The 26,029-nt window shown below is 41.0% G+C and overlaps 1 protein-coding gene across 1 annotated transcript in view; it reads right to left on the bottom strand.

Moving 5' to 3' along the window:
• Positions 1-26,029, bottom strand: part of TET1 (tet methylcytosine dioxygenase 1) — a 59,927-nt gene that overhangs the window by 9,484 nt on the left and 24,414 nt on the right. The window contains exons 4-10 of the mRNA XM_072340051.1: positions 21,565-24,076; positions 20,244-20,334; positions 19,554-19,647; positions 9,857-10,065; positions 8,549-8,699; positions 5,804-5,893; positions 5,227-5,364 (exon numbers count right to left, since the gene is read on the bottom strand). Of these exons, the coding sequence (XP_072196152.1) occupies positions 5,227-5,364; positions 5,804-5,893; positions 8,549-8,699; positions 9,857-10,065; positions 19,554-19,647; positions 20,244-20,334; positions 21,565-24,076 (3,285 nt within the window). The remainder of the gene's footprint in view (positions 1-5,226; positions 5,365-5,803; positions 5,894-8,548; positions 8,700-9,856; positions 10,066-19,553; positions 19,648-20,243; positions 20,335-21,564; positions 24,077-26,029) is intronic.

Raw genomic sequence — 26,029 nt, 5'->3', positions numbered from 1 at the left:
CTGAAACGCACCCACGAACTCCATGAAATTTCCTACACATCTGTAGCCACGCAGCTCTGAATGCATAACTCTGAGCCACTTTGATCTGCCTTCAGCCTCTTGAACTTCACATGCAGAAATGATGCAGCCTTTTCCACTGTGTCGTAAGAACAGATGTTTTAAATTCAAGATGCAGCAAAAGCAGTCAAACGGCGTTTGTGAGCTTGAAAGACTAAAATCAGATTTCCCATCCTCATCTCCCCCATGCAGATGGAAAGGAGAGGGGATGCCACTTGGGACTCCGAGATGCTGTGTGGCCACCGCTCATCATCACAAATACAAACAGATTCGCTTTCTTTTCTGTGACAGATGAAAAACCACCGTTTAATTGGCTTGTTATAACCTGAATGAGCTTTTGTAATCCTAGAGTCAGCAAAGGGAACGCCAGCCATTTCTCCCTCGGACCACCTGAGGTGAAGCTAACAGCAGCTGCTGGCTACACGCACCTCAGGCAGCACCGTCCTGCTGTATGCTGTAACACGACGTGGTGCACTACCCACTGCCTGGGAGCTCACAGATTACTGGAGTGAAATTCTAGTGTTTCTCCATTTTCACAATACAAACAGCAACAAAAACCCTCCCCTTAAGGTGCTGTGGAGATTCCCTGGTTAGTTATCATCTGACCCACCAGCTTAAGGATCTAAGCACGTGTGGAGCTCACAAAGCAGCACGGACACAATCCAACATGCAGCCATTAACCATCGCCAGACACGTTCTGTCACTTATTGCAAAGGCCTGGACCTATACACAGTGATAACTTGGTGAGCTGTAAATACAGAAACACAGTAACTCACTGCAGGAGCAGAGAGTCTTCTTAAAAATATAACAGGAAAAAACAGAAGAGGAAGTTTGTCAGCAGTTGCTTATTGACACCAACGTGGTTCTGCTGCCAGTAATAAATGTTATATGGCAGCAGCCCACAAAGCACAGATTTCTCTTTTCTCCTCTTTTCTCCTCTTTTCTTCCATGCCTGCTACAGATCATGTGGCACCAACGACTGCACAGAACTGCAGCTGTTCTCTGTCCTTCCTCCATGCCAGCAAATAGAGCAGCAGATCCCACACGGTCAGAGCCATACGTGGTACACCCTCAGCAAAGCCTTCATTCACCATTTTGTTCTCCTATGTCTGTGACTTACACGGATTTGCACAAATCCTAAGAGTATAATCCTTAGCAGCCAAGCCATTAAAAACATGACTTGCATTTCATGGAATCCATTATCAACTATAAAGCCTTTACTTATGTGCTGCTCATTTAACGTCTATAAGCAACACTGTATCCTAGCATTGCCCTGTAGCATCCATGGCCCTTGGGACAACACCAAAAGGTGACAAAAAGTCACGGATGGTTTATTTACTGACTTCCTGGTTCATCAGAAATTCAGTTCACAGGCAGAGATTGATTTTGCTTCTTTCGGATAAACAGTTCATGCCTCTGTAGAAATGCCCCACGTTTTCATTCTACTACAAACAAGAAATACCCACTTTTGCCCTTAGCTTTTCTTCCAGAAAGCAGTTCTGCACAATTCAGGCTGGGATTTTGTCAGCCAAGTCAAATTCCTGCAGTAACCTCAGTTTTTTAAACTCAATTTTCAAGTTACAATGTATTATCCTACTTGTATCTACAGAAGCCATTTCCAAGACCCTTTTTTCCTCCACTGCTAGCAAAAAGGACCATCATTTCTTTGCAGAATCACGTGCAAATAATTCAGCTGATCATCAAAGCCTGAGTACCTGGTGCAACATAGGAATGCTCTTCTGAATGCTTTTCTGCTTTTCTGGCAGAGACAGAGAGAGGAAATTCTTATAGCAGCTGATTAGATACGATATTCTTTTAAATATACAGGAAACTCCGTGCTGGTCATTAAGCTCACTCCGGTGCTTTGCATGTCTGTGTCTGATGTAAACCACTGTGATACATTCAGTTTTTCCTTTCCTTTGGTGCACTGAGCAGTATTCCTCTCATACTTGTGGTGAAAGTGATTCACCAACAACTGAGAGGAGAAATGAAAACGTGTCACTTACGCCATCACTACTGGTAATGGAGCTGGCAGCGTTTTAAGCACAGCATCCTGTGAAGGATTTATTCCTACTCTTTTAGTCTAGAGGAACTTTGGGTTTTACCAATGGAGATTTTGTGTCTGAGGAAGGAGGGGAAGCAATCTGACCAACACTGAGGAGGTGCAAGATGACAAGTGTGCTTTGTAACCGCTGGGTGCACTTATATACATTTTTTAAATCAAATAAAGGAAAAACAAGAGAAAAAAGAGTAAATTAACTTTAAGGCTGAAAAAGCGCGGCAAATCATCCCTGTTCTGTTTATTGGCTCATTTTTGGAGAACAATCACCCATAAGAATGCTAGCAGCCACCTCGGTAAGGTGTGATACTCTGCACTACATGGTGCACACAAAATACGTCACAGTGAGGGCGCAAATGGCTCCATCGTTACCACTGGTGGCCTATAAGAAATGGTGATTTATTTTAGACTGAACAGGTCATTGGAGTAGCTGCTGGAATTAGAAGGGAATGTAGGAGGCGATTGGACAGCTGTTAAAATGGCACATGGTAATTCTGATATGCTTACCACCACTTTTCCTACTTGGTTACCAGATCTGGTTACAAGCCAAAACCAACAGCCCTAATTTTGATCATCAACAAGCTGATACAGATTGAAGAAAGCCCAGCATGTCACAGAATTCTAGAATCATTAAGAGCTGGAAGGGACCCTTAGAGGCCATCTGGTCCAGCTCCCCTGCAATGAACAGGGACACCTACAGCTCCATCAGGAGCTCAGAGCTCCGTCCAGCCTGACCTGGGGTGTCTGCAGGGCTGGGGCACCACTGCCTCTCTGGGCAGCCTGCGCCAATGCCTCTCCACCCCTACTGTAAAAAAGCTTCTTCCATATATTTTTAATCTAAATCTTTTAGTCTGAAACTCCTCTTTCAGTTTGAAACCATCTTCCCTTGTCCTGTCAACAGACCATACGAAAAGTCCGTCCCTTTCTTCCCTATCCTGAGCAAATCTCTATTACCTTGTCTGCAAAACAACAAAATTATTTGCCTTAGGCTTCCACATGCATCACTATAACTGTATGGATAGATACACTAGCAGAAAACAGCCTATACATCCTATGAATCACATTCATATCTTACTGTGGAGGCTGTATGTAGATCATCAGGTTGCTCTGAACACCACCTTCTTGTCAAAATAGCCCAACTTTGTTATTTAAATTCAGTGCCAGCATTTGCAACCATTCCTATTTACATACAGCCCTTTGCCTCAAGTATATGAAAATCAACAGATAACAAACCTAAACAGAGAGGGTAGGAAATGCACAGCAGTTATTTGTATGAATGAGCTATCTGATGAAGATCACAATTCAAGGAGCAGTTCTCAGCAATAAAAGCAAGTTTTTCAGCGTTCTGCAACATTCACAAGCTTGTCAGGACTTGAAACAAACAGGGATGAGCTCTGGCCTATGTAATGAGATGCCTTACAGAGGCCACCATTTTCTATACCAATACCAACAAGCATAATCTGCAGTCGAAATACCATCAGATCATTATAGATAAATACACAGTCATGGAAATGGTACATGATAAAATCCTCAAAGAAACAAACAACCACCAAGCAACAACACAAACCACCTCAGATCTAATCATCCCTCCAGGCATGTCTGGCCATACATTATAACTCTCCCAAGAGGAGAACTGTTTTCTTTCTGGGATCCAATGTTGCTGAACAAACAGCAAGCTCAGTTTCCATTTTGTCTTTACAGTAGCACTTAAAATAATATTGTTGGGAATATCCAAATTACATTTCATTAAAAATTATGCCATGCACTTCATCAAGAAAAGGAAGTCTCATTATCAAACCTGGGACCTTTAAAAGGTCTGAATTGCTATGCTTCAGCAGCTCTGAAGTGACCGCCCTTGCGCATGAGCTTATTCATAGCATCTTAACTAATATGTTGCAAAGTAGCAGTTTCTTATTAAACAGATGCAGATAAGTGACATTCAGCATTAGAAAAAACATACTAGTCCATTCATGACTGGCATTCCTTGTGAATTCTAAGATCTGCTTTCATGCTTCAAAGCAACAGGAGGCTACCCAGCATGCAAGTAGACCTTTAACATGAACAATCCTTCCAGTCAGTTCATTAACTGTACGTTAAAATGCTGCTGAGTATATGCCTAAATGCAACACTATTTTGAATCACAGCAACATCATAACTGAATTTCCATTTCCATATCAGTTTCTAAAAGGGCAGAGATTTTAGATGTATTCCTCTTTTCTGTATGCACACCCTTTGGTAGAGAAATTATTTATATATAGAGAAATTGAGTGCCACCTCCCCTGATGCACAAGAAGTTATCACTAAATGTTTTCTATATTCTAACTATTAAATCCACATAGTGACACGGGCATGGTCAGTTTTATTTCATCTTGCTTCCTTTTGAGCTTGCCCCTCTTCACAGCGATGGTCTCAGTTTCTAAAAGATCACTTAAGCGAGTGATTAATTTTCTCGCTAGCCAACCAGCTCAGTATTTGGTACACACCAACAGCAAAACCAAAACAGAAATGACCCACACCTGTCAATTTTCCTTTCCCAATAACACAATCAGATTTAACTTTAAGGATTACAACAGGCACCCAACTCCACCACCTACTCCCTGACATCATTCTTTTGTACTTTCTGACTCGTAACTGCTAACCATGGAGTCTGGTAAGTACACAGTGCAAGTAAAAAGTGAATTTTGAAAGTATTCAGGCTGATGGAAGTAAATTAATAATCAGTTTAAGCTCTTCTACAGACATCCACACAACTCCCTTGGGTAGGTTGTTATTTGCCTTTGAACATCAAGCCTCTACTCTGAATTACTTATCTTCCATCCCATGCACAACCCTGTCCAAAAGGCTTGAGTGTCCTCAAAGAATTATGGTGTTGTTTGAGGAAAGACCACTCACAGAGCATTGCTTTGTAACACAATTAAATTACGTCCTCTGTAGATTAATAATAAATAGATGTAAACAGCACGGGAATTTATAAATGACAACACGCAATTCATTTTATGATGCCTTAAAAAACTTCATGAAAATGTACCCACTAAATCGAGCACCACTTTGGAACACGCAGTAATCACGAGGGTAGAGAGTACAAAAGAGAAAAAATCCTGTGTACGTACCACAGTGCTTCCATTGTGCATGTTATGTGTGTCCTTATGGGCATGGGCACAAAAATCAATGCAAGCTGTGACACCAGAGAAAGGCCTACCGTCCTTGGATCCGAGCCGACAGTCTGGGCCCATGTGTTCATTTTCCACCTGAAAATAAAATAAACTACAGGTACTCAGGACTGAAAGCGCGTGACGTAAAACCCCGTGAGCCACAAATGCCCTCGTGGCTGAATAAATACAGCCAGCAAGAATAATGAGAAAGCACGTATTTTCCCATGAAACATGCAATACTCACTACTGGTTGTCAAAAAGAAAACATCCCTAAATAATATTTTTTTACAGCGTTACGAGTATGAATTCTACAAACGCAGAGCTCAGGGCATAGCTTAATCACTAGCTGAAACACAAAAAAGACATTATTCTAGAGCTAACCATGAGAAGCAATAGCTGCGGGTAAGCAATGGGATTCATCACATCAGAGATCTGCTGCTTCTACCCGTTAGCACGCTTTGGGGTCTCATCTTCTTTTCAAACAACACTGCCTGTTTAGAGGTACAGCTACACTGACTGAAGGTCACAGACCTACCTGGTTCTGGAAAGCTTCAGGAGCAAGCTTTTTATAAACCGGAGCCACATCAGTAGCTAAAGTTTGCAAATTATGTTCAAGAAGTTCCTCCTGCAGGGAAAGACGATGCTTAGAGAGCTGCAATTTACTTTAGAAGAATTTAGAAGAATCCAGCTTAGAGATGGCTGACCTGAGCCAGCAAAGCTAGTAACATCCACCTCCATCTTATTAATCAGACTTCTATGCCTCACTCTTTCATCACCAGACATAAACAAGCCTATTCTTGCACAACTAAAATACCCAAAATGATCATTATAAGTCAGCAAAATAGTAACAGAGGATGTGCGGTAGGATAGAGAAACCCAACACGTGAGAAATTTGTTTTTCACATCACTTCTTCCTTCTCATATACAGGCAATCAAGGGAAGAGATCTACTCCACAGAAAATAGAGAAAGACTGAAAAATCAGACCACATTCTGTGTGGCTATGGAAACCCGTACCTTCTGAAAGTGTTTTGCTTATCAGGCCTTTATTTGTGTTGATAAAGTTCTGCTGATGGAATCCTGGGCTTTTAACCTTCCTTGACATTTAATCTGTTACTTCCAAGAGCATTTAATGGTAATTTCAGCTATAAGGGGACAGCACTCTGAGGAAGACTTGATGAGTATTTTGGAGGTGAAAAACTCACATGGTCTTATAGAAACACCTACAAGAACTGAAAGTAACAGTCAGCTCCTTGGGGGAAGCCCGTATACACACAGAACTGGCTCTATGGCAGAGTCACACTTAAACTCTTATTTACAGAAACACAACTCCTCAGTTCTTGCTTTTCTGGGAAAACCACCAAGCAGCTGTGAAAGAAAAGGCAGCAGGCTGAATGCGGGGCGACATAATCCCTCCACTCTGCTTCCCTGCAAGGGACAGGCTTTTGGAGACACCCCCAGCTTCAGTTTTGCATACTGTGTAGTGGCAAAATGTAGACTCACAGGATCTGTAGAGATGGAAGGGACCTCTAAAAGACATCCAGTCTGTAACAGCTCACTGGAATAGCATATAGTCTAGAACAGCTTACTTTTATTTTGTTACACAAAATCAACTTATCATCATATATTATATATTTTACTTCTGAGCCACGCTGAAGGTAATGCATCCCTAATTATCTATCTTACTACTATTCTTACCTAGGTAAACTACACCCTTAGCCTCATCTCACTCCATCCAGTGCCTCAAATGATCCAACGATCCAAATTCTTCAGGACATTAACCTAACTTCTCTCCTATTTGCTACACCTCCTCGCTTTATGTCATCTGCAAAATCATCAACATCCAGTTAGCTGGAAGAACTATCTGCTAAGAAAATTAATGACAAAACTAAATGAAGAGAAAATTTACCAGTAATTTCAGTCCTTTGAGGCACTGCGACAATTAGCACACGCTGCAGGCACCACTGGCAGCCAGAGCTGAGGCTTTTGCGTAGCAGTAGCCTCAGGGTGCACGTGCTGCCCGCACAGGCAAACACCACCAGTCCTTGTGTGCTCTGCAACCCTCATGCTCTCTGCTGCATAAGCAAAGAGCTTTAAAACTTCAATGGAAAAAGGGATATGAGAGAATGCACTTCTAGATCACACATCTAGAACATGACCCACTGCTGGTTAAAGTAACCTTCTCTTTCAGCCAACTGATAATATATTGTCATAGAAAGTATTACCCTCCAGAAATCTTCCAGCTACCTGCCAAGTGAACAGGCAATGCAAAACAGCTCCCACTGCTGAGGGACCATTTCTAGATGCTACCGTGAATGCTGCTGTACTTAACCAAGTGTCTGAATGCAGCTCTGCAGCTCAAGGTGGCCACTTCATGGACACAGAGGAAGCAATGCCAGCTGAGCCTTGTGCAATGCGTTCTGATCAAAGAGAAATCGGTTTGAGCTGTCCTTTAGGAGGTCTGGATGTAGACTAAAGTGTCATTAGACAGCACATATGAAGATCTCTGACTTCGTTGATCCCCCAAATACTGCTATTAAACCTACAGAGAAAACACACGCAAAGAATGTTCCACACACAACAATAAGCAGGGAGGGAACCTAAAACACAGAAAATGGAAAGGGATGAAGAAGGGGAACAAGAATATCCAACAAACACATCTTTCTGTAAAATGCAAGTTTATTTAAAAGACACCCTTAAGGCTTTTGAGACAAGCAGAGATATTTTCAGCTTGTACTGCCTTAAGTCAGGTATTCACCAAGAACAAGGACAGATGTGCGGTGCATGCCCTAATTGGCTTAGGCTGAAGCCCCATCAGCGCTCTGGCTAATGAAGTTTGTGAATATTCACAATGTGAGTGGACAGCACAACTCAGAGGAGAATGAGGGGTTTACACCACCATTACTCCTTCATCACAAGCAATTCTTCTAAGAGTTACATTACTTTGCATCATATCCATCGTCCTATTTTCTGTGCTGAGCTTTATGTCATCACTGATGCCCATAAGCTGCAATCAGGGGACTACTTGGATGCATCATATTTTATTGTAACACTCGAGAGTTCAGAAAAGTGTTGTCCAAGAAAAATCTGTTTTATTGTGGATGTCAGACAGAGGACCAGGTTGCTACAGTTCCAAAACATTCAATTGGGTGCCTGTGTGATAAGCTATGCATAAAATGTGAGAGAACAGTGGTATCTGTGGACTCCATTTCTAGTTCTTAAAATCAGCTGAGTAAACATTTGGAGGCAAACAAGAAAACAAAACAATAAAATAAACCTTACTTGTTTAGGGTCATCAGTGAGAAGCCTAAATTTCCTGGGGTTTTTGCTTCTGGCGAATTTACATCCATTGAAATACATACTCCATGAACAGCCAAATGAGAACGATGCTCCACACGTTTCTGGATCAAGTCCCTGACATGCACACGTTCGGCTGTGAAAGGAAATAAGAGAGAAGTCAGCTGATGATGCAGCTTGCCTTTTTCTTAGTGGTCAATACTATTTGCTTTTTCTTTTTAAATACATAGCAAAACAATACGGGAATTTCCAAAACATGGATTCACGAGGCATTCTCCGTTAATGAAACATTTGTGTGCAGAGGACTTTTTTCCCCATACAGTTGCAGTTCTCTGAGTTCTCACCAGTTCCACCCTGGAGAAATACATAACACTGAGCTACAGCTGCCTGCGTACTCTCATGCTTGTTTGATTTTGACAAACAAATACGAGTCCTATTGAAGGTTGCCCGTAAATACAGTAAATATGTTATGTGAGGCAACACCATTATCTCCAGAGTGATCCAGTTTTTAAAATGGAACAACCCTACTTCCTCTGGCCATTCAAGACCACAAGCATTAGATTCAGATCACTGCACAGCTATTAGAGATTGGTTAAATGTAGGCTACAGAAAAAGGTCAGCATAAAGGCAGCTCTATTCCAGAACCTGCAGCATCATCTTGTTAATTAAACTGAATTCCTCTCTTAAAAGGCACAGAGAAAGCCCCTGTTCCGAGCATACCATTTCTTTTAATTTTACACCTAGGTAGAATTACAGCAACATTAGCTGAGGCAGCTGATGGTTACTATCACTTACTGCTTCTCTCATTTATTGAAAACAATTCCAATTGTAAACAAAGCACATTTGCAGTTATCCTGGCCAGACTCCCTGTGCTGGGCAGATGTGCACAAGGTCTCTGAAAGGTCTGATGCAGCACATCCAAGTAGAGGAGGAAAAGCAGCATGTCCTCCTCTCACAACTGGCCAGCCTGGCTCACAGGCGTGGTGGAAGTCAGGAATTACCTTCTTAGCAGCTCCTCACCATGGCTGCACATGTAATGCGTGTGCAAACGAGGGAGAGAAGTTCATTGTCTGCCCTTTCCCTGGGCTTCCACTGCACAAGCAGCCTTTAGAGCCTGGCCTCTAGAAAAGGTCAGAAACTAAGTTTTATACTAAAATGACACCTAGTGGTTTGTAATTTTAAATAAGTTTTCCTGTATTTATCAGTTGCACTACTATTGAATTTCCACGCTATTGAATTCAGAACAACACTTGAAGGGTAACACAACAGTCGGTGATGATTTCAGCTGCTTACTCTTCATTCAGTGCACATCTGCGGCTCGTGGGACAGCCGTATTTTCTGAGGCTCTGCGTCAGCTCTTTGTACAGCGTATCAGCCAGGAGATGAGGGATCCCCTCCCACGCCAGTATGAGAATCACTATGACAGCAGTCTGACAGTGGTGTCCCGCACGCTGACGTACCAAGCATAGCAACTTCTCCTCATCACTACTTCTTCGTATCACCTGAAAGAATCATTTTGTTTATTCTAAGATATAACTAGGAAACACATAATGCCTGGAAGGGAAAATAAAACTGCTGTCTGAAGTGACTGTCAGCAAGTAGGACTGGGAAAGCATCACATACTGGTCTCTTGGTATAGCATGTGACTTCATGTTGCCTTTCTGTCTGTAAAAGAAATAGCAGCGTGTTTTACAGAAGGAGTATCTTAGAGGTTCTACCAAACAATAATGACTGCTTTGAGGAACAAAAACAACACTAGAAGTATATAACAATCCCAAAATGACAGAGACATTGAAAACCTAATAGTTACCTTGGAAATAATACTGAGTATGTATTGTCAGAACCCAGAAAGCTGATACATATGCTGCACCCCAAAAGCAAACACACTCCCGTTAAGGTGATTGCTACAGTTACATACCAGTACACTGAGCTATCCCCATCTTGCAACATTACATTAGACAAAAGCAATGAAAACAAACTGCGTGAAGGAGTCAAAGAGATTTTTCATAACATTAAAGTACTTAGCAGAGTGCTGAAATATCTTAGTGACCCGTATGACATAGAAAGAACTCTGTCGATTTTATCCACGTGATACATAAAAGACTAACATGCACAGAACACTACTACAATGGGTTTTAATATAGCACTGAACTAAACAAAAATAACAATATGCCACATACTTAGGTTTTGTCATAGCTTGACACAATTTTTGCCTCGTAAGAAGACCAAAAAGATGCCTTAAATCTAGGTAATAATAGAATATTTGACACACATTATCCATTCTTCAGACATGTTTGACTCATCAGAGCCCCTATGAGGCCTCCAACAAAAAAGGGGTCAAGTCCTCAGTGCTACACTTCAACATTCAGAGCTTCAAAACAAAGGCAGTATGCCTAGAAGCTGCATCTCCTCCCCTGCTATATCATATCTTGGATGGGGGTGCGTAGGTTTCTTTTCCTAACAAAAGGTGCATCTATGCAGCCAGTGAGCCCTTACAACTGCAGATACTCCTCCAGCTCTGCAGCAGCACACTTGCTCAGAGCAAGCAGTAAGCCACTCTGGTTTTACCAACCACCACCCTATCGGTAGGAGCCCCATAAGCGTGTGTAGGGAAACTGTTAGGTCACAGCCTGAACTGATGATGGAGCACCTGGTGAAGGAGTATGGCTGGCCGGGAAGCACAGGTGCAAACAACTTACATGTGCTTCCAATGTGACAGGAAAGGGTGAACCCAGGGCCTCAGACTCCCCTGGGCTTATTTAGGACTAGCCTGTAAGGGGAGGACACCTCCTAGATGAAGGTTACTTCCTTGGAAGGAGCGTTCCACAATCAGAGACCATCACTGCCAGCTGGATGAGTCAACCTTTGTTTCTGTACGAGACTATTGGTATTCCCAGCAGTACTTTGTCTGGTAGCGTGAAGAACTTGTCAGAAGCACCACTCCATACAATAAGGATAAACCACGTTAATAAGGATAGACTATAAAAGCAGAAAGGCAACAATTTCACCTATTCATTGAATGTCTCCAGATGTCTGGGTTTTCAAGTAGATTCTCCATCAGACTGATGTCAAAGCTTCTTTGTTGCCAGACACGTGGCTAGTGGTCATTCATGTGACCCCTAGCCCGATCAACTGTGAGTATCTAAATTATTCAAACTAATTGAAAGTGGGAACCAAAATACCCTTGCAGTTAATCTGCAAATGAAAGGATTTTCAACAGACTAAAACTCTGAGACAATGCATTCTTGCATTGCAGGAAGAAACAGGACGCAAGTTAGTTTGTGTCAAGGGAGAAAGAATCGCCCTTTTCAAGTTGATTACACAGTCTCACAATCAGCCTTAAACTGAATGAGAAAAGTAAATGCATTTGAGTTACCATTCCTCTTGGTTGTGACTGAACAACTGGTAGAGTATTTTCTGTAAAGAAAGAGAAATAATGCAGCTCATTTACATTTGAGTGAGACTTACAGAAAATCTATTATGGTTGATCCATAATACAGGTTATTCACATCAGTGTGAGCTGTGCATTCCTGAGGCAGCATAGCTCCTTCCAGTCAGAAACAGAGGAATTTAATTTTGTCACTCAGCATGAAGGGTGATGCTTTTAATCTCGTTCCTCTTTCTTAGTTTCCTAGACTTTGTAACTTCAATGAGGAAATGCAGTTTCTCTTAGTTTCTCAGTACAACATCAGGGTGCCTTTTGTGAGCTCTCATATAGTCCTCAACTGGGTCCAGAAAAAGAGAAAAATAAAAAGGGGAGCAATTTACAGTCTGCTTCAAACCAGTATAACCCCACCTTGAAGATAAACACAGCTGGAACCTGCTTTGATGTGCACGCAAGAGATAAGGTAGTGCTCTTACTGGATGCACAAACATTCTGCAATCCATTGTCTTTCAGGCCACAAAGGTGACCAAAGGATTTATGAGTTATCTGGATTTGATTTCTGTGGCTCTTAAGAGGTTACTGCTGCAGCTGGAGCACTCCTGTCCTTTGGTAATTGGAGATAAGGCACTTTCCTCACCTGGTAGTCTTACAAGAGCACAACCTGCACTGAAGCTATTGCAGTTCCTCGGGGCTTGTAGCCAGCAACACAGCTGGAGCTGTGCTGCTTTTCCCATGTAAACCGATGATGCCCATGCATGTGTTACAGATGCTGTTCTCAAGGCAATAATGAACAGAGACTCTCTTGCAACAATAACAAATCCACAGCAATACCACACAACCTTAATACACAGAGAACCACACTTGATGAGGACGAGCCCAGCCAACAGAAACACCACATAATTCCCAACAACAGTTTTTCTAATGGAGAAAATTCCACTCCTTGACTCAGAGACTTATTAGTTACATGAACAGATGTAATCAAAGTTACTTCCAACCTCTTGTTTGTTTTCTAGTACTTGCTCACATCCAAAACATTTCTGAACTTAAGTGGTAAAATATGAAGCTGAATTGTCTGCACTTAGTTGTGTTTGTTTTAGTGAACCTGTGATGAGTAACAGGTAAAATGCAAAATATGAGCACAAGCTGCGCGTTGCTTATCAAGGTCTTGCTTGATATGTTAACAGGCCAGATCTGTCACTGCTTCTCTAAGTAACAGACCTAGCAAGGTTTTACTGATGGATGATCTACTGAATCACTCCTCTTAACTTTAGATGACTCCAAGATATTTCTCTATCTCTGCCCTGCTTCTGTAGCTTGAAATGACTGGGGATGGTCCCAGGGTCTCCTAATCCTTTAAATGCCCCCAGCCCAGGCAGTGTTTTAACCAACTGTTCTCCCCCAGTACTTTATGGAAAACATCACACATCTTAAATTCATGCAACAGCAACATCACCTCAAAGTCATCAAGAGAGCAACACACCAAGTCTCAGCCTATTCTTCATTTTCCCTTTTTAGCACGTATTTGACCTAATAGTTCTCTTCAGTATGGCAAATGGCATTAGTATGCAGTTACAGCCGCAGGATACAATGCCAATGTAACTTTCGAATCAATTCTTCATGCAGTAATTTAAAACATATATGTACGTGCTATTGGAAGTTGGTAAACACGATTCCCAGTGCATTTATGGCTTCTGTATGAAGCACTCAGAAGCTGAACATTGATTTAAAGATGCAGCAGAGCGATCTGAATGCTTCCCAGACTACAGACAATGCACAAATCAGCTGGCAAATCTAAGCTCCAAAAGCTGCTGATGCAAGAACCTACGCGATGTTTGTTCAGATATCACCATTTGTTTTAATGTAGTGATAACAGAAACTTAAATGTTGAGGCTTTCATAATATGAGGGCTGCTCCAAAAGTAATGCCTCCTATTTTATAACGTCAGTCCACAGTCACAGAGGCAGATGCCGGTGGGATGGCAGTAGAGGTTGAACCTTTCCCCACCGGTACCCTGCTACACCTTTAGTGCCAAGTGACAGATGGCAGCAGAGAGGCAGCCTGACAGAAGAGTGTCTGACGTGGAAATGAATATGAAGGTGTGTCACTGAATTCTTCCACACAGAAAAAATGGCACCTGGTGAAATTATCGATGCTTGCTGAACATTTATGGATACCAAACAGATGTGAGCACAGTGTGGGATGCACGGTGCCTGTCAGCAATGCAACAAGGAGGCACCTCCACTGGCTCACATTTTTCACAAGAGTAGCAAGCAGGCTCTTGTTCATCACGCATAGCTGCTGATTGTAGAGACTACGCTGGAAAACACTACTTTGTATGTGAGGATTTGCTTTATCAAACAGTGCTATTGTGCTCTTCTTTATCTGCTGTAGTTTCCATGGAAATAAATGGCAGGCATTCCTCTCAGAGCAAACTTTGGTTTACCTGATTTGCTTACCTTAACTTGGCTTTTTTATGTTCACTCTAACTGTTGGGTAGGTTTTCCAAATACACCACATTTTAAGATGCTTCAGAAACTGTAAGAACTGATAATAATTGTTATCTCAAAGCACTGCACCTCTTAAAGTACAGCTTGACTCTGGACATGACAAATACGTTACATCCAAAATAGACTCTAGTTCTGTGTTCAGCACATAAGCCTTCACGCAAACAGTGAAGATAGTACCTCCACAGCTATAGCACCCATTACACAAGCTACCTTCAAAGTACGTTGAAGAATGGCAAGAAAGTGCTGCTCTAATGCAACCGTGTCCAAAACTACAACTAAAATCACCACCAACCACTCTCAGTATTGTTTTCCTTCCAGACTTCTCAAATGGGTATTACCATCTGATCATAAAGAGAGTTAACCGTATGAAATAAAACCTTGAAATAATAAAATCTGCATAGAGGTGCTGGACTCCACATAAAGCAGCTCTTTGATAGCATTGCTTAGTAATGGTCACCTCTGCCAGAGCAGAGTCTCTCGCACATTTATCACTACATTTTCTTTAATAAATTGCACACTCCTTTTAGCCCTAACTTACATGTAAGGCAGCCGAGAAGCTCACGTACCTTCTCAGTTTCCTTAATTTTTCTATTCCCAATCTCTTTCTCAACTGAAGCCAAGATAGCACACTGAAAAAACAGGCAAACAAACACTCTTTTCTGCGGAGAATCAATTGTTAACAAAAGCTCACGGCACTCTACAAAATGTAGTTTCTAGTATTCAGGCACAAATTCCTCCCAGGTCAATGATCTGTAAACGCTTGGTTCTAACAGTGCATTATCGAAGCATTACTTTTTGAAAATCTGGTTTCAGTGGTTAATATTAAGTCCAGGCCCTTAGAAAAAGGGCTGCCACTCCAAGGGCAGCTGGACAAGATGGCTTTCAGAGATCCTTTCCAACTCTAAGGATTCTATGCTTCTAACTATATTTACACTGTAAAAGCTCTGTTAAGTTATAAGTAGGAAGCCCAAACAGGGAACCAGAACAAAACAGAAGTGAAAAAGTTTGAGAAAGACATAAAAGCCACACAGTACCACATTTCCCAAACAAATTACAGCACCTAGCAGGCTAACAGAACTGGAGGGGTCAACAGATCACCCAGGTGTAAAACAAAAGAACAACGCACTCAGAGAATATGATTCCAGAGATGCAAAAACCACTTCTGCTGTGTTCATAAAAAGACATTTGGGAGGATTCCCACTTCAGGAAAAAAACCCTTGGCTGCGCCCCTTACGAAGTTAAAAGCCCCCAAAGAAGCAGTTATAGGACAGTAGCGACAGGAGAAAAGGATCACTTGTTTCCCAAAACACAGTCATGATTTGCCAAGATCAGATGGCATCCATCCCAGAAACTGAGCACTGAAACGACTGAACCTTCAAATCTGATATGCGTAGTCTTGGCTTATAACACATTGGTATCAGGAGGCTTGAAGAGGATAGCAGTTTGGAAATGGTCCTAGGAGGAATATCCCAGTTCAATGATAGCATTACCCCCATTGTCGTTACGGAGCAGATCTGGAGCTCTGTGGCACAAACCAGTGATCACATAGATAAGCATGATGCACAGGGAGATACCAAATGTTTGTGAATCATCTGGCCGTACTTCATGGCTTGCTAGATTCTCAGAAGCCTCTCAGTAAGGTCCCTTAGGAAAGGCTCTTAAAAAAAAGAAGAGAAAGAAAAAAGCAAACAATGTCTCTTGGGACAAAGGAAAAGACCATAACTGCTGAAACGACAAGAAACAAAGGCTGCTATGTGTCTGATGGGAGCTCTGCAGAACTCTGTTCAAGTTTGTATTTGTTTGCATCCTTGTTTGTCAAAGGCAAATAGAAGTGTGACAAGAGTTGATGAGTAATTCAGAGAAGAGAAGACAAGCACAATCCGCAAACAAATGAAGCAGTTCATTCTGCTGAGGGGGCAGTAAGCATGGCGGATAAAATTCAGCGTAGTGTCCATTCTCAATGCACATTAATAGCCATTACCATGCAGGAATGAGAATTTTGCATAATGGTAGAAATCACTGCCTTGCAACAGAAAGAAAAGCAAAACCAACTGCTAGGAATTGCTGGGAACAGAGCACAAGGCTGAAAACATTACCACACCACCACTGTAATTCCAAGCACAAGAGAACAAAATGAAAGAAAGACACCTATAACAGGCAGAATCAAGCCACAGCCTTCAGATTAGGGAACCCCAGAGGAATGAGTTACTGGAAAGTGAATGAGTCTTCTGGGAGCTGGCTGCCCTGCTTGTGTCTCACTGGAGACAGGCTGTCAGCAAGGAGGACCTCCCACCCAACCTGGCTGCTCTTATCAGTTCTCATCTCCTGTCTTTATTCCAACTTACAGCCTTAGAAATTACACTGCGATTCTGAATGAAGACAACAGAAAGCTGATCCAAGTCAACATCCACTGAAACAAGTAGGAGAAAACTGAAAGAAATGGGTTTAATCCTGGAATGTTAAGACCTGAAGCTGTCCTCTGCGGTCACTGACATCATCTTTGGATTTAGTGCAGCAGGATCATACCTGGAGTCAGACACTTATGAACATCATAGAGATAGAAGATTTATAAGCCATCTCACTTAAATGAATTGAGGTGATCTTTATTTCCCATCAGATATGCTGAGAGCAGAAGAAAAAAAAAGAGAGAGGCTGCATCCATTATCAAACAAAGTGATGATAAAACAATGGGAATGACATGAATCGCTCACTGCTGGCTGGCAACAGGGGAGGCACTGCAACATGTTTATATGAAAGGTCTAACTGAGAAAGACAGGTCGGCAATCCCACTATTTCCAAGCTCCTTTTCCTTTAACTTATAATGCAGAAATATGGTAGGTCTGCACAAAATAAAAAAGCAAAAGAAATTTAAAAAGAAGAAAGACAAAGACAGACAACCCCTAGCACACGTCACAGAATGGCTGCTGTTTTCTAATCACACAGTTATCACCTCCATAGATACTGTAAGTTAATTATACACTAAAAACTAAGGAAGAAAAAGCCAGCTCATTTTGGAGAAAAGAAGCCCGTCTCATTCAGTGTTTAATGGAGCCACGCAGGTGAAAACAATTCAGGAGGAAATGAATATTATGAAACGAAGCCATTGACAGAACAATACATACATATTCTCACATATTTTATATATAATATGTATATTACATACATGCATTGTACATATACAAATATACATAATATATATAGAATACAGACATATATACACATTCTGTACAAAACAGCCTTTGATTCTAAGATGTTCCAAATGAACTGATTAACGACACCCATAAATTCACATCAAAAGGGAAAATTACTGGGGGAAAAACAGCTAAATATGACCGCTGTATCAATTCATTGCTGAAGCAAATGTGAAAAGGAAGAGCTTCATCGTGGTGCTCTTGCCAACAAGTCTCTCAAGAGCCCTAGGGGCAGCAGCTCGTCCATCTGCAAAGCAGAAAGGAGTGTCCCAGCAAGCAATGTAATGAGCAAGTGAAAGCCTCTGTGCAGCTGACAGAACCTCATGACTGCAAACATCTGAGAGCACAGCAAACTTCTTCCATACGCTTTCAAACAGATTTCAAAATTACACTTCTTTGGTCATAATCAAAACAGAAATATGCCTCATTTTAAGGATTAAAGTCAGCATTGCCAATCGGAAGTTAAGTCACACATTAAAAATACCAACTAAAAAAACGTAGATTATATACAGGATGAAACAGAGAAGATTTCCATGATTTCCTTCCTTCTCCTGTATCACGCAGTCACACAGTAACAGCAGACTTGGAAAGGCATTCATTCCTTTTAGGTCTGAGCTTGCACACCAAAAGTCTTTGCTCCACAAAAGACATTTGAAATTTTGTTCAATTAACGTTAAATCTTCCTCTCACAAATGCTGGACATGTAGAAATTTAACTGAACTGCAGCATCATCCGTAAACAGCCTTTTCTACATGCACTGAGTGCTTTCTGGCTGTCACATTGCACACACATGTTGGACACCTACACCCATGCAGATGCACAATTGAATCTATCATCTCTGTTTCACATAAAAGGCAATATGTTGATACTGGCAACAGAAAAATAAAGTTTAAGAATTAGTTTTAAATCCCTTCTTCCTTTCAAAGGCTCACAACTGTTTGCTGAGGTAAAACTTATAATTCCCAACCTCTTTCAAAAGTCCCTTTTTTGGGGTTGGTTATTTTTGAAATTTGGCCATCTATTTTTTGCCTATTTGTTATTAAATATCATCTGAAACAACACACACATCCTTCCCTTCCTGAACTTCAGTTTACGTGTGGAGTATGAAAAGCACGTTTTAACTGTTCCAAGCACATAAGCAGTCAATATCATTCACATAAGATATATAATATTCTTATTTTTGTTCTGTAGTCACAAATGCCATTCTACCAACTGCACTGTCATCCTCATCAGATGAGCCCGTTAATTCTGAAATTCCTAAATACAGCAACAATTAAAAATATATATTCCAACAGGCAAAGACTTCTTATTTCCAAACTCAGCGTACAAGATTTCCAGTCTACTTTTACCTCCCTCGGTGGTTTCAGCAAAGATTAAGGACAATCAATTCTACCCAAGCTCTTTCCTGGAGCTTGTCTGTTACCTCATTTCCTGGCTCCCATGAAGCAATGCGAGACAAGGCTTTGGTGAAAACTATCACCATAACATTCATGTTTGCACACAGTGAGTTCAGTCCCTCAAAGCACTCCACGCTATATGAGACAGTTTATACAATTGAGAAGGTTTAAAAAAAAAGTTACTGTATAGTTTTCCAACTCTCCCTTTTTTCCTTTCATGCTTCCCAGCAGCTTACTTCATGAGACCTCCAGCTTCCAGACACTGCCAACTGTTCTCACGCTTGATTTGCCCATCTCTGCCATCTTCGTGAAGCACCTCTTTCAAATGCATTCTAACCACCGATTAAAAAGTGACATCCTTAGCTTCATCATTCAGTTAGACTTGTAAATCAATTAAATGAAGAAGAAGCAGACTTTGATTAAAGATCAGATTATATTTAAGTTACTACACATCATTAGATACTTAAAAACCGCACAGAACAATTTTACTACTGTAACATAAAAACTTACCCACTTGGCAATTGGACACCCCTGAGAGCTTTTTCCTTCCTTCCCTGTATAAACGACTACCTCTATTCTCACAGCGCTTCCTTTTGCTCCATACCTGCATTAAGAAAGTTCAGGAGTGGAACAGAAAACACGTTTTAAAACAGTAAATGCATTCAATAAAACAACAATTTTATTTTTTACTTTTTTGAAAACAGAAGAGGAAAAAAAAATATTTAGAACAACAAAAACCACTTTTAAATTCAAAGTCCTATTTGCAAAAGCAATTTTGAAATATCTACTCCAGTAACAAGCTTCTGTCACTAAGGGAACGTTACTTGGAAAGGAAATGCTATCTGCTTGAAAGTCCTACAGCACTTAAGTCACCTTCTGTCCAATCTGAGACAGGTTGTTTGCATGCAGGACACCAGAAAGCCAACTCCAAGCCAGCTGCCAATCTCTGCCATCCCTATGGACTTCAACAGCACCTAAGAGCACTCTGGCTAAAATTGCTGGAGCTTAGACAAGACGCATGAACTTGGAACTGGAAGGCGAGTGCTTCCCTCAAGCACATCAGAACAGGAAAATGCTTTACAAATGAGTACAACTAAAATTTCAGAAAAGCAAAGCCAAACAGCACTCGTGTCCTTACAGCTCCTCTTCTTTCCTGTTTACGCAAAGATACTGTTAGCACTAAAAAGCACATTTTCTCACCTGTTCTCCATTATTTCTCTCACAGCAGCAACACTTGGTCCTGTCCCGAGGTGTGTGTAATACGGGCCTTCATCTTTCTCAATAATTTGCTCTATAAACAGGTTGAGAAAATTAAGTTTGCACATCCATATCTCATTTACGCCACTACAAGTCAGCTTAGAGATGGTTTACAGAAACATCTTCCAAATTAAATACACAAAATCTGCCCCTGAAATGCAATGAATAAGTAGCATGACTGATTTTTCTCCTCAGAGACAGCGAAATTATATTATTTTATGCTTGCTTTCTCCTGTTAATCTTCTGGTAGATTTTCTTTCTCAATGCTGCAAATAGATCCTATTTATAGTATTACCTTGCATTCTTTAGCAACGTTCACCTCGGGACCTGACACATATTGACTAAGTAAGCTTCCCAGTGCCCTTGTGAGTAGACAAACATTATCAATTCATTTTAGACAACAGAGAATCGAGGCCAAAAAACATCAGCTGACAGTCACATACATACTACAGAACAAAAAAACGCAATCTGGGTCTCTTAACTAGCAGAGTGCTGCTTCAGAACACTGCAGCAAAGATGAAAAAATCTTCCCATGTACAATGTTGTTAAGTCCCTGAAGTGTTTTTTTTTTCTCCTCATCTGTGTGCTTTGATAGTTTGAAAACACAGCATGTCCAACACCATCAATCAAACTACGTTGCAAAATTCCCAGTACCGAGTTCAATCTGACACCTCATGCTACAACACGAACTGTTCCACGTCTGGATTTATTACCTAATCTCCACCTCTCCTCTTATCTCTGAGATGAGACATCCATAAGCCTTACATAGGAATCTTAACAGGAACTCCCATCACCCTCAGGGCGAACAATGACAGGAACACAACTGCCCTCAACAATTCCCTGCTGCTTAGCCAGGAGGCATTTAGGTAACAATGAAAAGGTATTGAGAAAGTTTTTGCCCAGCTCATGCAGAAACCAGTTTGAGACCATAGAAATCACGATCTGATATACTCAGATGAAGTTACACAGCATACAAGCGAGCAATGAGAAAACAAACAGAAAAACTCATTTTCCTCAATCTGAATTTAAACAGGTCAGATGCAAGGCCAAAAATACTGAATTTTGCTGTTATTTGCAGGCCTGAAGAACACCGGGCAAAGGTTACAGGAAGGGAATGAATCATTTTCTTCTAGTTCCTAACAGCAACACAAGTATCCTTTTGCAACACCTAAGCATCAAGTATACTTTCTTGAATTAAGGGGAGCAACACAAACATACACCCGTGAGAAAGGTACAGGCAAAAGCTAGTGAAAGGATGACTTACCAACGCAGTCACAAGTTGGCAATTCAGGCTGTCCTTTTTTTGTAGGTGTATCTATTAAATTTTTGGTAGGAGTATCGAGAAACTTCATAGGTGATTCGAGGAAACTGCTGAGTGTGTTTTTCGCTGGGGAACACCCTGAGTCGCCTGTGCTCTGCGGATGGTCAGTACCCAAACTTCTTGACGTTAGGATGGTAACTTCACCCGCACACTCCATGTTCCTGAGAGCTTCCACAGTGCCTGGCACCTGGCCTGCACTGCAGGAAACAGGCAGCATCTGTGACTTCAGATCTACCTGCCGATCAACAGCACCTTGCTGAACATGGGCTTTATCCTCACTGTGTGTTTCACTAGCTCTCAGGTTAGACTGACTAAAAGTTTGAGGCAAAGGATGTGTCTGACCAACATTCACTGCTTGCTGTACCTGAGAATTACATTTTTCTGTAAACATCTGTGTGTTTTCACTTGGTCTGGTTAACAAGGATGCTGTTTTCAACTGTGAAACTGACAGAGGGTTACGGGAGAGCAGATCACTATATTGGTTACATGCAGCAATGTCCTTTTTCAGTGGAACGATGCCTGGTGGGTCACTGGAGCCTGCAGTTTTGATTTGCTCATTCAGCACTTCATAGCCAAACAACCTGTCTTTTTTTTTCTCCTGCGGTACCTCAGATAATCTATGGAATTTTATCTGTGTTTGAGGAAGAAACAGCCTAGGTTTTTCCTGCAACGTTAGCGCATTTTGATTCAGTGCTTTCTGTACTTTGGTTCGTGGTGATTTTTTTTCAGACAGGGCTATTCTGGAGTCCTGTGGCACAGTCTGCCCAAGCTTGTGCAGTTTTGATGATATCCAAATGTCCTGTAACTCGCTATGCTGGCATGACAACAACTGTAGTTGGTTTCGATTAATTTGTTGATAGCGGGCTTCTTGAGGCTTTTTTTTGTGCCTTGGTTTCCATGGTACAGCATTTCCTTTTTTATTTGTCGGCTGTTTTTGCTTTAACAGTAAGGAACTGCAATGTTGCCTAAAAAATACAGATTCTTTTCTCTGCAGCAGATCTTGGTTATGTTTTGCTTGCCTCTCATGGGATATTAGGTTAAGCAGTGATGTCTTTATGTCATTCTTCTGTTCTGGATTTGCCCGGTTTGATTCAATTAATGCTGCAAGTTGAGTTAGTTGTGTAGCTACGTCTTCTTCATCCTGGCTGTGAATTCCTCCTTCTTTGATTAAAGAACTAGCTTCCAAGCTCAAATCATTACAGGTTGGCTTTTGATCTAACTGGCCAAGAGTATCCAAGTTGTTGCTTGCATGTTGGACATTGCAACACCGCGAAAGGGTGACTGGATCATAGTTTTTCTTGGTATTAAGTCCTGAAAATGATTTTGCATTAGACCTTAACTCAGATAAAGTTTTGGTATCTCTTGAGGATAACTGCAATTTATACATCTCGCTAGCTAGATTGGCAGGTTTATCACGCCATTCAGAAATCGAACTTTGGCCATTGTATAACACTGGCTTATTTGGGAGCTGCTTTTGTGAGTGAGCACAGTGAGTCAAGAGCTGTTGTTCTTTCTGTAAGTAAGTGTCTTTGATTTCTTTTAATGTAGAAGATGTAAAGGAGGATGAAATATCCCTTTTGTAACTATGGAGCAAATTGGAAGATCTTTCTTCTGTACATTCGGTATTTTCCGTTTTAGCTGGGGAAGATGTTCCTAAAGGGACTTCAGATAACTGTGTTAAAGCTTCAATAGCTACAACCTGCTCCACAGTTAGGTTTCTGTTTTTAATCAGGGACAAGAAGGTTGGCTGGAGAGAAGGATTCTCATGCTGTGTCTCTGTGCTAGGTACTTGGAAGCCATCCTCTCCATGCACTTCCTCTTTAACCAATGGAGGACAAAACGTGCTTTCATGCGGATCCAACACAGAACTGGTTTGCAATACTGACTTATCAGAATCCTGAAAGACACTGCAAGTACAATTTTCCTCTTTCATGAACAGATTTCCTTGTCTGTCTGGGTGAACACAGCTAACACTCGTTGCCAGAGTGCTGACTATGTCATTCAGATTGGTAGCCTTCATCCACTGGGCATGGGAGTCGCTCGTCAAATCTGTCCTTTCCTCCACAGATGCTTTTTTCAGTGAAGCAACTGCTTCTGGTGATGAGTAATGTAGGGTTTTTATGCCATTTTTGATGGTCTGTGCAAATGATTTTTTTGGCTCAGCTAATTGACTGGGAGAGACTGCTCTTTCACTTCTTTCTACATTTCTCAAGTGTTCGTGGCCTGTCACAGTCCCATGGGTATCTCCATTGACATGAACACCAAAAGATGGCTTCTCGTTATGTGCCCACTTCTCTGCTTCGACGCCTGTCATTCTTTCTTTCTCCTTAGACTGTGCATTTTCAAAGTGTTGTGTTTGGTTTGCTTTCACCCTGTATTTTTCACCATGACCACATATACTGCATTCCATGAGTTCTGGTCTGCGGCCATTTACTGGTTTGTTTTCTAAATTTGCCTATGAAATAATAATAATAAAAAACATTGTAACAGCTGCTTAAAAACATTACAAATAAGAAGCATGTGACTCATAGCAATTAAACCTTACTGTAAATATATGAGGAATATCCTAATTAAGCACAGTCACAGATGTTGAAAAAAAACAAAATAGGAAATCATAAAAAGCCTGAAGTCTATCCATATTTACTGTAAGGTGTTTTCTAAGGTGTTTTAATGGGATACACAGAAGAAGAAAGCTTGCATATGGAGAAAATTTAAAAAATGAATTAGCACATAAAGGACGTCACTAAATGGTAAAGACTGATCTGAGGGTTTATTTTTGCTGAATTTGCATAAGCAGATGAAAGTCTCCCTCCAGTTCAAAGCAAGATGGAAATCTAAAAGCTTGGACTTCAAAAAGTTGGGTATAATTATACTTCTACAGCTATACTCAAACTGACATGCATCTTGTTTGGACACTCTAGTAAGAATCACCATTTTTGGGCTAGTTGTAACTCCTTCAAAACTGACAAAAGCTAAAGTGAGACGGTTAATAAGCCAGCCATGGTGTCAGTGTATCTGAAAGTTATCATGTAAACACCATGACTGCCTTGTACATTTGGATGGTACCTCTCAGATTTCTGAACAGTCTTGCAGGTAACTGAGCTAGCATTGTTACTATTTTATCAAACTCTTAATATTTAGTTTAATACATCCTTCATCTTCCCAGACATGATACAATTCATGAGGTTACAACAATGTCAAAACCAGCCGAGTCAAAATCCTGTGTCCTGGAGAATATGTACATATGGACCTCATTGGAGGTAGCAACATTATTGCAGCATCTAAGAGTTACTTAAATATTCTGTAGCTTTCAGCCCTACTTAGCACAGAAAACAGTACTGCTTTTCAAATTAGACACAAGCAATAGAACTGGTTAATTAACAATACATTTGCATAGAAGTCTTCAGCAGTTCACTCTTAGCACCAAACTTAAAATAGTTAAATCAAACATGATCTAGCAGCCATAGCTAAAATGCATGGACTTCTCCAAGAAATGAGAACAAATGTAAAATGGATTTATGATTAATTATAACCATTAAGGCGAACCTTTCAGAAATCCCTAGGCAAAATGAAGCATATGGACCTAACTCCATCTGGAGCCCAATATCTGCCTCACGACAGATCACTAAATGATAAAAAATATAACGGAGAATACTTAGTGTGCCATAAATATTATCAGACACCGAAGTCCTATGAAAATGCTATGTAAAAACATATCCAGCACCTCTGCAGCCATGTCAAATGTATGGAAATTAAGAAAAACACCATACATGTTTCTTCATTACATTACAGATGCTGATTCAGATCTTTGAGCCTGAACTGCTCTGGATCCTGAGGTTTTTTTCATCAGATGATACCAAAACCGAGATCAGCAGGCAATTTCTAAGAATTCCACAGAGGTGGATAAGTAAATCTACTGTTAACAGAGGTAAAGGATTTATACATAGGCCTTCATAACTGTACCGAGGAATACTGGAAGGATCTATCACTAAAACGTAAAAGCACACAATTCTATGCCCACACAAAAGCTGCACCTCAGTTACATAGTTTGTTCCTCTGCACTTCAGGAAGAACTATAATAAGAAGTTACTGACTTTTCACCAATAAAAGTCTACCTCTATCAGTCCAAAAGCTGTCCCAACTATGCAAAACTGCTATTAAAACTAAATTAAATGAGTAGGAGGCTGAGGAGATGAAAGCAAACAGAGTAAAGTCATTCCTCAGTGCTTACAGGTTTTCAATCCAACCACAAAAAACTAAGTCTGCAAAACTGAGAGTAACGAGAGAGGGAGAGAAAGGAGGAAGGCTCAACCATGATCATCAGCAATACGTCCCTCTTCTCTCTCAACTACGCTGCTTTTCAGTAAAGTACTTTTAATGACCTAAAAGCAATACTGTGCTTGAAAAT

The sequence above is a fragment of the Excalfactoria chinensis genome, chromosome 6, assembly GCF_039878825.1.
Source record: "Excalfactoria chinensis isolate bCotChi1 chromosome 6, bCotChi1.hap2, whole genome shotgun sequence".
NCBI lineage: Eukaryota > Metazoa > Chordata > Aves > Galliformes > Phasianidae > Excalfactoria > Excalfactoria chinensis.
This window is presented reverse-complemented; position numbering and strand designations above follow the sequence as displayed.